Here is an 11,707-nt window from a genome sequence, read left to right on the forward strand (position 1 = left end):
ATGACTGAACACATGGGCATGTGACTTAATGTATTAGGTAAACAGAATCATTTCAATAACTGTATTGGTTAAAGAGAATTATTTTCAGGTCCCTTCTCTTACTTCTTCATTTTTATTGCAAGTTTCTGGATGAAGAGAAGGATCTCATGATTTCCACTTTGACAATCTCCCAGGCACAGTCATCCTATTTCTTCTCTTTCAGGTAGAGATGGAGTCCCCGGAAGTACCTCTTCATAGCCACTGTAGGGCCCTCAGTTCCCAGGGCAGATTTTTCCTCTCCCATCACCTGCACCAAACCGGTGTCCAGGTTTTCCAGCTTCCAATGGATTCAGTGTGGAGTTTGCTCTGGAGGGTCATGTTCCAGGCAGCAGATGAGCCCTCTGTGTGGGAGAGGTTGAAGATCAGCTGGAGCACCTTATGGCGCAGAAGATGGCTTGTGCCTTCTGGAACTGGCTACGTCTACCATCATCCAGAGGAGATGTGCTTCAGTCAGGAGAATGGGGAGATGCTGCTCATTTGTCTCAGAAGCATCAGATCTTCCTGTGAACCAGTTCATGGCAATGAGGCAGGTCACAGCCTAGAGATGAGATGGTGATGTAGCTAACCACCAGGAGGGCCATCAGAAGGGTGGGCTTTGGGGACCTTGGGGATGCTGGTGGCCTTTTGAGTTGTGTGTCTATCTGAGTCTTGACCCCTAGTTTCTTTGAAGACCTTTCTATGCCTATTTCTTAAATAGAGAACACAGTAGTTTTCATTTTGGAGACGTTTCTGTACACTTTTTATCTTTTTTTCTCTCCTTTGTATGCTCTAAATAAATTAGAAGATATCAATCATTTAAATTATTCTCTCTTTTTCTCAAATTACATTTAATTTGCCCCAAGAAACTTCAGATGTTTCAATATAAGTGTTCAAATTTTTCAAATGAGAAAGTCTTTTTGTTAAAGTTAAACTTATGGAAATACTGTTCTTCTTCTTGCTAAGAACAAAATTTCTCATCTGTTCCTGGGCTCTGTTTTACCCTCTTTATTTTACATGTCAGCCAAGCTGCCTCATCCTTCTGAATTTGTCTCCTTGAAATGGATTCATTAGACCTGTTGGACAAGTAACCTCCTTAGGAGAAAGGTCTGTATCTTGTTCACTATTGTACCATTAGTCCAGAATTCATAATAATTACTCAAGATATATTTATTAACAAGTAATAGTCTCAGATTTTCCGTCAACCTTCACATCAGAAACTTATATTGACCTCCCATCAGAACCTTACACTGAAGTATTAATAGCCATCCCTAGATTATTCAGTCAGTACATTTCTCCAGAGCTTCTTGGTTCATCACTCTCCATCTCACAGTGAAGATGGAGGACAGTGAGGGCAGCGTATGATGCTACAGAAAACTCGCCATCTTTGCCTCACTAGTTTCACAATCTTTGTAATATTGTCTGATCATTTTAATTTAGTATTTTTCTGGGGAAGAGTTGTCTTTCTGCTTTCGAATTACTTTCTATTTCATCTTGAGGTTAGTACCAAACTAGTGCAGAAAAATGGAAACATAATGGGCCTGTAGAGTTATTTTCCATCATTTTCAATACACCTTTTTTTTTTCTTTCTCCACTCAACCTTCTTAGAAAGCTGTCCTTGCATTTGGATGCACTGAGACAAAAGGAAACAAATGTAGGTCTGAGATGATGAAAGAAATGAAGTGAATCCCCAGGTGAGAAAAATGACAATGGGAGTTCTCTCTTCTCCTATCACCCTTCCACTCCTCCACTGTGGTTTCTGCTCATTAATTCCACCAAATCAGCTCTCACGAAGGTCAGCTCGAGCTGTTTCCCCATCTGGTGGAGGGTTTCAATCCACAGAGCAGCTTAGTGACATTCAACATAGTGCTAATCGATGTAATGATAAATTATCATTGTAAGTAATTAAATATGTCATGATTTAAAGTGAATAACAAGTAAACATATTAACATGATTTGTCAATATATCAAATCTATGAAATCTATCCAAAAGCAAATATATTTCAAAAAAAGGGAAAATAATCCAGAGGAAAAACAATCCTCTATTCTAGGTCCCACCCTATTTCTCTCCTCTGCTTCAGAAGACAAACCTCTCAAGCCCATTTCTGTATATTGTCACTAACTTCTCTTATTCACCCTTCCTCCTACTCCAGTAGGGTTTCTGGTGATTAATTCCTCCAAACCAGCTCTCCCTGAGGTCAGCAATGCCATCTGTTTTCCCAGTGTGGAGGGCAGTTTCCATCCACATTTTTCATGAAGACATTGAGTCTTTTAAGCAGTTTGAGTCTTTAAATATGGTCTTCTCTCTGTTCTCTCTCGTCCTGTTAACATACGGCCATTCCACCTGTTTCCTTTGTGGCTCTTCTCTCCCTTTTAAGGTTGAAGCAATCAATCCTAGCAATCAATTTTAAGTCCTTTTCACATTCTATACTCTCTTCCCGTCTGACCACTTCCCTTCCCAGGCTCTACAGTTTGTGGAATTGCTGGTAAATTGCAAATGGAAATATCCAGTGGACATTTGCACTTAGATGTCTACCAGGAAAATACAGAGAATATCTACTGTTTTTGTTCTTATATCCTGACATGGCTTGATCCAGCTTCTGCTGAGAGAATTCCATTCTTTTCCCTACTTCTCATTACAGCGTTAAATGTAAGTGATATTAATTTCTAAATATTAATTAGTATTAATTTTAAAAATAATTAATATTTAATTATCAGTCACCTGATTATTGGTTTTGGGTTACTTTTCCTACAAAAATCAAACATACAAGAAAGCAGGAACTGTATTTGTTACGTTCACCTCTACACCCTGAGGGCAACTCAGAACCTGGCTTAGAGGATGTCTATTTTTACTTCTAACTTGAATATAACAATGATGGGTAAATTAATTGTGCCATCCATTCTTTAATCATTCATACGTGGTGTTTCTTTTTAAAGAATAAACAAATACAAGAAATTTTCTATATTAAATATTGAATGAATAAAAAACAATAATAACTTGACTAAATATAAAGAATACATTTTGTTATATTAAACCACAATGTAAAGGGGCACATAATATTACATGAACAAAAATAATTTAAATGTTATAAATAATAAAATAAATATTTAAATAGATAAATAAATAGATCAGCATGGTCATCTCTATGCCACTAGTGTTCTCAGGGTTAAACACAATATTCATTAATACTCTTGAAAACATTTAACAAATTTGGTTGAATTCAGGTCATGATTACAGCAGAGATGAGAGTCTGTGACATGACAGAACATGTGGAAGTGTGATATTATCAGTCAGGGAGAACCATTTCCACGTTGAACCAGGTGTCATTTCTCACTCCTTAATCTTTGTTACAAGTTTGTTGATGTAGAGAACGATCTGGTGATTTCTGCTCTGACAATCTCCCAGGCACAAGGGCTGTATTTCTTCTCTTGCAGATACAGAGTGATTCTCTGGAAGTATCTCATCACAGCCAGCATGGAGTCCTCATTCATCAGGGGAGTCTCTTCCACCCCCACCTCCTGAGTCAGACAGGCTTCCAGGTCAGTCACCTGCCAATCAAGTCTGGTGTAGAATTTGTCCAGGAGGGTCTCATGCCAGGCAGCAGATGAGCCCTCTGTGCTGAAGAGGTGGAAGATCTGCTGGATCATCTCATGGACCACAGAGACGGCTTGAGCCTTCTGGAACTGGTTGCCATCAAACACCTCCTGGGGGAATCCAAAGTCATTTCTGTCCTTCAGGCAGGAGAAGGGGGAGATTCTCCTCATTTGTTCCAGGAGCATCAAGACCCTCATGTTGCCCAGGCTGTGGGTGTGAGGCAGGTCACAGCCCAGAGAGCAGATGGAGTGGCAGCTGAGCACCACCAGGGACATCAGGAAGGAAAAGGGTAGGGCGTTGGGGATCTTGCAGATGCTGCTGGCCTGGCTGAAGTGGGTGATCTGTGACTCTTGGTCTCTGGGTTGTCTGAAGACCTTCCTTTGTGCATGTGTCTTAAATAGGGCATATCCGAGTTTCCATTTTCTGAATGTTTCCCTTACTTTCTACTTCTGTTTTTGCTTTCCTTTATGCACTTTCTACATGTGTTTAGAGCAGTGTTTCTCAACCATTTGTCTTTTTCTTCATTGCCTCCTGCCCCCAAAGTCTCTTTATGTTTTTTCTGCACTGAACCCCTCAAGAAAACTTAGTAACACAGATACATGGTATATCTGTTTAGGTATTCTGTCTACATTTCTACTTTATACACAGAAAAAGAAAGTGCATACTTTACTCTTTCTATTCAATGCAAGGTTAAGAATGAACTAAAATTTTAAGATAAAAGTTAAATTTGAAAGCTATTGACATTTAATTTATCTTAATAACTATGTTTTCAGAGGGGCTTTTTGTTTTGTTTTGTTTTGTTTTTTATAATTTTATTTATTTTTATTTTGTTCCCCCAAAGCCCCAGGAGATAGTTGTACGTCATAGTTGCACATCCTTCTAGTTGCTGTATGTGGGACGTGGCCTCAGCATGGCCGGACAAGCGGTGCGTCAGTGCGCTCCCGGGATCCGAACATGGGCCGCCAGCAGCGGAGCGCGCACACCTAACCACTAAGCCACGGGGCCGGCCCTCAGAGGGGCTTTTAATGTAGTATATTTACTTATATTAATAGCAATGTATGAAATTACATATTCAAATTAAAATTTTCCATGAATACATCATCATAATACCAATAATGATATACTGAAAAATCTTTCAGAACTGCTAAAAACAATTGAAAATTCAAACTCGTTTCTTAACATGTACTTTTACGTACATAACTTTTACTCTTGCTTCATGTCAGAAAATAATTTTCAACTTCTCTAGCTGCTATATACTCTGACAATATTTTTTCTTTTCTGTAATCAACATATTTATTAATGGTTGTTTAACTTTATAGATGGAATAATAAAATATAAAATATTTGCATTTAATTCTCAACCCCACCTCACACTCAGAAGTGCCGAGGTTTAAGCACGAGCAGCATCCACAGAAAGCCAATGGCAGCTCATAAGTAAGTGAAGGCCGCCTCTCATGTTATGACTTTGAGAGCAAGCAAATGACGGAGGGAACGTCCTCCAGTGAGCCATCCATTCGCCATGTGTTTACAGCACTGCTCTTGCACACATTTTGTGTATCTCCCATGAACTCCATGTCAATGCTTCTTATACGATACACAAGAAAACCCAATGAGAAAAATAAACTAAGGAATAAGATTTTGTTGGACAGGGTTGAGCTTTGGTGTGCCACAAAGCACTGTAATATTTAAAATTTTTCACAATTCTAAGAACGAATTTTCATGCCCTTAGTAGCAATATCATCCCCAATGAGAATAGGCGATTTAGAAAACATCATCAGGGGCCAGCCCGCGACCTAGCGGTTAAGTGCGCGCGCTCCGCTGCCGCTGCCTGGGGTGTGGATCCTGGGCGCCCACGGACGCGCTGCTTGTCAGGCCATGCTGTGGCGGTGTCCCATATAAAATGGGGGAAGATGGGCAAGATGTTAGCCCAGGGCCAGTCTTCTTCAACAAATAGAAGAGGATTGGTATGGATGTTAGCTCAGGGCTGATCTTCCGCACCAAAAAAAAAAAAAAAAATCATCAATTTGAATCTTTATTTGTACTTTTTTGCATTAAATCTCAAATTTCCCAAAGAATTTTCAGAGGTTCCATTTCAAGTCTATTCTTTTCAAACAAAAGGAAAACATATTTGTCCTTAATTCAGAACTGCATAAACATTATTATCACATGAAGAATTATCTTTCAGCTCTGATCCTGAACTCTGCTTTACTCCTTTTTTTTTTTTTTTTTGGCATAGGAAGTAAAGTTCCCTCAGGCCTGTAGTTCCTACTCTTTAAATGATAGATGCTGTAGTCTGAATGTTGGTTTCCTCCCAAATTCATGTCTTGAAATCCTAATGCCTGATGTGATGGTATAGGGAGGTGGGGCGTTTGGGAGGTGCTTAGGTCATAACAGCCCAGCCCTCAGGAATGGAATTACTGCCCTTATAAAAAAGGCTCCAGAGAGATCCCAGATCCTTCCAGCTTGTGAGGACGCAAGGAAGAGTCTGCATCCAGAAGTGGGCCCTCACCCGAAGATGCTGGAGCTGTGATCTTGGACTTCCAGCCTCCAGTACTGTAATCAATAAACTTCTGTTTGTTTAAGCTACCCAGTCCGTGGTATTTGTTATAGCAGCCCGAATCGGACTAAGAAAGTAGGGAAGAGACCATCTTCGGCAAATCAGCTCATTGTAACTGGACTCTGTCTTATTCACCATGTTATCCTTGGCACCAGGTCTAGTGTAATCACTCAATAAATAATTTTTATGAAAGCAGTTTCTTAGATTTCTTCTTCCTACTGGAAAGTGTTCATGACTGTCCAAGCTATTTTGCCTAATCATGGCCACATTCGCTAGGATTATAAGACATGGATAATATTTCCCACTCTACTCTTAGTGTCAATAACGCCTATCGAGTTCATTGCTGAAACCACTAGGATTCTATTTCCTTTAAGGTGCATATGGTTCCAGGTATTTAACCTGCAAGGGCAGCACGATTTTCAGCCTTTGCCTAGCACTGTATTAAACTCACAAGTATGACCTCATCTCTAATTTGCCCTCTGCTTTGTGATAATAGAAGACAACTAGCCTGGTGTCTTACACAGAGCCTCACAGCTAAACTCACACTCTCCCTGATTCACACAGCTCACAGCAACCACACAATTTACCACATTACTTTTGAGGTGGGAAGTTGCCTATGTCCCTCAAATTATCAATCCTGCAGCTGTCTTGCCCTTGTCTAGTATGGACAAAATCCCCAGAATGCACGTGAACTGTAAATATTTGTGACATAATTTTCCATCCCTCGGAAACCTAGGCTTCAAATGATCTGATAATCTTTAGATGACACTGGTAAAAAGTCAGCCTGTCTATATGAGGATAGAGATTATGGAATAGATTGATTTTTTTTAAATAGCCAAGTATATTTTATTATTCATTATTTTTCATGATTCAATTATACTGTTTATATCATTGCACAAGTAAATGATCTAAGTTCTAAAATGAGCATAGGGATTTGCATAGTAGACAAGTTTTCTTTCCAAAAAATGTATGTTGCAAAATATAATAAGTTTTAGTAGTTTATCCAGTCAGCATGATGTTATTGGATTTAGGGTTCATTCTAATCATCACACGCTCAGAATACAAGGCAAGGGAGAAAACCTAGACACATGGCGGGGGTATAAAGCAGAGTTCTTTCTCCTTGTGGTTCCTGTGCCCTGGAAGGAGACAGAAATGCCAGCTCCCCTAAGACACCTATACATCTTGGCTGTCCCATGAAGAGTACCATAAAGGGACTGCTACTTAACAGTGTCACACAAGTGCCTGGGACTTCTCACCCTTAGGCTTGGCGGGCACATAAACATTTTAAAATCCTGTGGGGTCTGGGGGTGAGAGGGGGAGGCAGAGCATCCTGGAGATAATAGGGATGAGCTTAGGCAAACACAAGAGCTGAAATATTCCTCTGGTTACCCTGATAGCCAGTCAAATTCTAACTTTAGGGCCAGAGAGCGCAGGGCACAGAGTACAAGCAGCAGGAACCCGTCGTTCTAGTTCCAGAGCCTCCTGCCTGTCTCTTCCAATTTAATGTGACTCAGTCGGCATTTATTCTCCTATAAGGTTCAGGTCCCCTTATCATGTCTTACCTTGTATATTCCACGTGGCTTCCTTGGATTTTAAATTCCCTGAAGGCAGGGGCCAGAAACTATACTAGTTTGCAGGCACATTTTACAAAGAACATCTAATAGATACTCTGCAATTTTTAACATGGGTGGTTATATAAATCAAGTTGAAATAAAAAGGCATGTTGACTTTTGTTTCAGAAATAATTTATTTTCCAAGGTAAAGGTTTAAATAAATAAATAAATAAATAACTTAATTCATAAGTTAGTAAAAAATTCTCAAGTCTTTAACTGTCCTTTCAAACGCAGTGCATTAGCTGTCAGTCACTGAAAGCGCCTATGCTGGTGGAAGAACGCCTGAAATCACCGTCAGCATTGTCCGTTCTCAGAGGCACAGGCCGGGAGATCTTCAGTTTTGGAGGTAATCTAGGAGTCCGGTAAGGAAGGAAAAGTTCCTGAGGATTTCCGCTTGGACTGTTGTCCAGGCACAGCGGCTGTACTTCTTGGCCTTCAGGTACTGCACGATCCGTGCGTAATATTTCCTCACGTGTGGAACGGGCGTGTTTTCCCAGGCGAAGTTTTCCTTCTCCGTTATTTCATCCACGTTTGTCTCCAGACGGTCCATCTGCAGGTGGACTTCCACATGGAGCCTCTCGACAACGGTCTCATTCCAGCCAGTGCTAGCGAAATTTCTTCTGAAAATACCTAAGGTCTGCCGGAGCATCTCATAGATGACCAACACGGCGTCCTCCTTCTGCAACTGCTGTGGTTGCTCAATCTCCTCGGGGACCTCGAAGTTCATTCTGTCCTCGCGGCAATAGGTCCCATTCAACTGCCGCAGGAGATTCTGACATGCCGAATTGCTGCTGCTTAGCTGGGACCGAAGCAAGTTGTAGTTCCTGGAAAGAGCCACGGTGCAGAAACACAGCAGGAGAGCCATCTGGAGGATACACCTGTTGGTCATGATGAAAACAGGAACAGCGTTGCCTTCTACCACCTCGATGCTGGAGTAGAGGCTTCAAGAGCTTGAGGACGAGTGTCCTTCCTCCATGAGTGTGGGCTATTTATACGGGATGGTCCTCCACTCTTTCTAGTTCAGAGGAATTTCCCACTTTCAGTTCTCCCTTTCTGTTTTCCTATGTCATTGAAATCATTAGTAGTCTCTAAAAGTCTTTTTCTTTAAGCTCCTCTTTTATTTTATATATATTAGGGGAAAAGATAAACAAAGTCTGAGGATTTCTAATGTTTTGTAAAGTTTCAGTGAATTGTTCAATACCAAAGGAATGAGCAAGCCAAATCATTTAGAACTCTACTATTACAGGGTTCTTTCATTTGGCAAAGCATTTGTTATTTTTCTGTTTTAGTATTATGAGATTTTGGGGTGGGGGCGGTGTTTTTGTATGAGAATTTTGTTTTTCATAAGAATTAGATTTAATTCCCAATTACACTATGACAAAACAATAAATATATGCAGTTTGTGATTTTAAAAAAGACACCTACTTTTCTGTATCTAAAAGACAATAATGTTCAACTAAGTTGACCTGAATTTTTTTTGTAGGGCCTTAACCATACACAGCAAGACATCAAATAGCTTTATCAGCCTTATTTGTTGCCTTATCTGGCAATCTCAACTATCTAGATGATAACTGAAAACTAGGGATTAAGCAATATCTGTAAGCAGACAAAATGGGTGTTACACAGGCCATGCACTAAAGCTCATGGTTCCCTTTATAGGAGGCCTGTGTGACCATTATTGAGGGCCAATGTATTCTTATTGTGTACACATTTCTAGCAAATCAAAATGTCTGATTTTCCATTCCCATGCAAATAGATACCACATATTAGAAGGGGGTCTAGAAGGAAAATGAGAGAAAAAGAAATCCAGCAATCAGGGGATGTTACTGTTGACACAAATGGTCCTATCTCAATAGTTCTGAGGTCATTTTTTGTGCGAGTGTAGTAACCCATTTTCATAAGAGAAGACTCAGTAAAAAGTAAAATTATGATTTTTACATCCTGTTTATATAGGTGAGGAGACGAGTCATACATTTTTAAAGATTTCAATACAAAAATAAGTTAGAATAACGATGATATTTACAGTAATTATTTTTAGTTTTCAGAAAACCTTGCAATATCTTTCAACATGAATTTACTGAATCCCCACTGTGTGCAAGGAACTATAGCATGACCTTCTACAGATTGTAATCCTCGCTCTCATGGATCCCACAGTTGAGTAGGAGAGAAGAGCATTAATCAAAGAAATACACAAAAGTAAAATGCAATGGTACAGAGAAGACATTCATGGTTCTGTGCGTTCCTGTGCTACAGGGACACAATGTGGCAGCAGAGGTCAGAGAAGACTGCCCTCAGGTAGTGACACTGGAGCTGGAATCAGAAGGCAGGTGAGATGGGAGTGCATGTACAAATACCCTGTGGTGGGAGGATGCATGGTAAGGGTAGAGGACAGGACCGAAGGCCATTGCGACCTTGAAGTCAGAGAGTTGTCAGAGAGTGGTCTGAGATGAGGCCAGAGGGCAGGTGGGAGCCAGAGAGTGCAGGGATTGTGAGGCCACATGAAGAAGTTTTTCTTTATCCTAACAGCAGTAGAGGCCATGAAAGGGTTTATGCAGGGTGGAGTAACTTGATTAGGTTTTGGAAAAAAAATACTCTCTCTACAGTAAGCAATAAGTAATGGAGGGAAGGCAGATGGCCGCAGGCAGAACAGTTAGGGGACTTACCCATATGTTAGACCAGGAGGATAGTGGTGGAGAAGGATTAACTTATTTATGTGAAATCTCTCATTTCCTGACAATACCAGATTCAAATGCTTGAGGAAATTCTCCATCATTTTACAGATAACTGCATCAGTTCTCTTGGTTCTATGGGTTATGATGATTTCAATATATGCTTCATGTTGAAGGACATTACTTCCATTGTACCAAATCGAAGCAGAGGCTGGGAGTGTCTGGGTAAATGTGGATTTATGAAACTGGAGCAACGCTGAACTCCAGGTTTCCCCTCATCAATAGATTTCCTGTCTTCTGATCTTTACAATATGCTCAACCTTTCTCCCAAATGTCCCTCCTTTCCTAGTCCTTCTTCTTCACTGGCTGTATGTAATCAGCTCTCCCCAGAAGGGCCTATCTGTTGGTGACATCTGAGGTGTCCTAACAAACTACTCGTGCTTGAACTGCACTGATACAATGCCTCCTACATGGGGTGGAGAGGAAGCAATTTATCTTTCCTTCTAGACTGGGGGAGTGGGAAAGAGAGCAGCGCTGTTCATTCACACGAGTGAAGAGTATTGAGAGTTGAGAAGACGCAGCAAACAATCCACGAATACGGGGACGAGATTCTGGGAAGGCGGCAGTGGTGGCAGTGTAGTTTTGCATTTCCCTGAGTCCCTACACCAAAACAGACACTGCAACTAGAAAAAACCAAAACCCCATCTAACATAAAAACTGGGTGACAGAACCACAAAATGCAAATAGATGGGGACAAACCACCCATTGCCACAAGACCTGCCTGGTAGTATCGTCCGTGTGGGAGAAAGCAGAGGAAAGCAACGGACCTGAGAACCCCAGCACAGCCGAGAGGTGTTTACTGGACAGCCATCCAGGCTAGCTGGAGAACAGCAGCTGAAGCTGGAAGGGATTTTGCCCAGAGCAATAGCTGGTGAGTGTGAGGGGCCTCAGTAAGTTCTGAAAGGCACTGAAATAGTCTAGGATATGAGCAATTTTCACACCCACCAGGCACCGCTCCCTTTTGGGAAAGGGCCCTACACTGGGGAGAAACTGCTAGAAGGAGACTCAAATTTGAGCAGGATAGAAACAACAGAAACAAGGAAAGAAGGCCAGAGCAGTGTGGGGTGGACAACTCAGAAAGCAAGCTACCACGTTTTTGCACACTTCACCAAAGCAACAGAAGAGGGAGCTCCGTGAAGTTAGAATAACCATTGACTACTTCTAGAAGTCAGCAAAATAAGCTCCTATAAAATCAAACA

General features: G+C 40.9%; 2 protein-coding genes across 2 annotated transcripts; both read right to left on the reverse strand.

Moving 5' to 3' along the window:
- Positions 1-3,363: 3,363 nt before the first annotated feature.
- LOC131420116 (interferon alpha-1-like) lies at positions 3,364-3,900 on the reverse strand. The gene has a single exon (XM_058565897.1). The coding sequence runs from the start codon at positions 3,883-3,885 to the stop codon at positions 3,364-3,366; it is 522 nt and encodes a 173-aa protein (XP_058421880.1). The 5' UTR covers positions 3,886-3,900.
- A 4,213-nt stretch (positions 3,901-8,113) lies between these two features.
- On the reverse strand, positions 8,114-8,668 carry LOC131420108 (interferon beta-like). The gene has a single exon (XM_058565888.1). The coding sequence runs from the start codon at positions 8,666-8,668 to the stop codon at positions 8,114-8,116; it is 555 nt and encodes a 184-aa protein (XP_058421871.1).
- Positions 8,669-11,707: the final 3,039 nt, after the last annotated feature.

The sequence above is a fragment of the Diceros bicornis genome, chromosome 22 (assembly GCF_020826845.1).
Source record: "Diceros bicornis minor isolate mBicDic1 chromosome 22, mDicBic1.mat.cur, whole genome shotgun sequence".
Classification (NCBI taxonomy): domain Eukaryota; kingdom Metazoa; phylum Chordata; class Mammalia; order Perissodactyla; family Rhinocerotidae; genus Diceros; species Diceros bicornis.

What these genes read in the sequence shown, in the direction of transcription:
- LOC131420116 (XM_058565897.1), bottom strand. Translation starts at nt 3,885, where the DNA reads ATGTCCCTGGTGGTGCTCAGCTGCCACTCCATCTGCTCTCTGGGCTGT.
- LOC131420108 (XM_058565888.1), bottom strand. Translation starts at nt 8,668, where the DNA reads ATGACCAACAGGTGTATCCTCCAGATGGCTCTCCTGCTGTGTTTCTGC.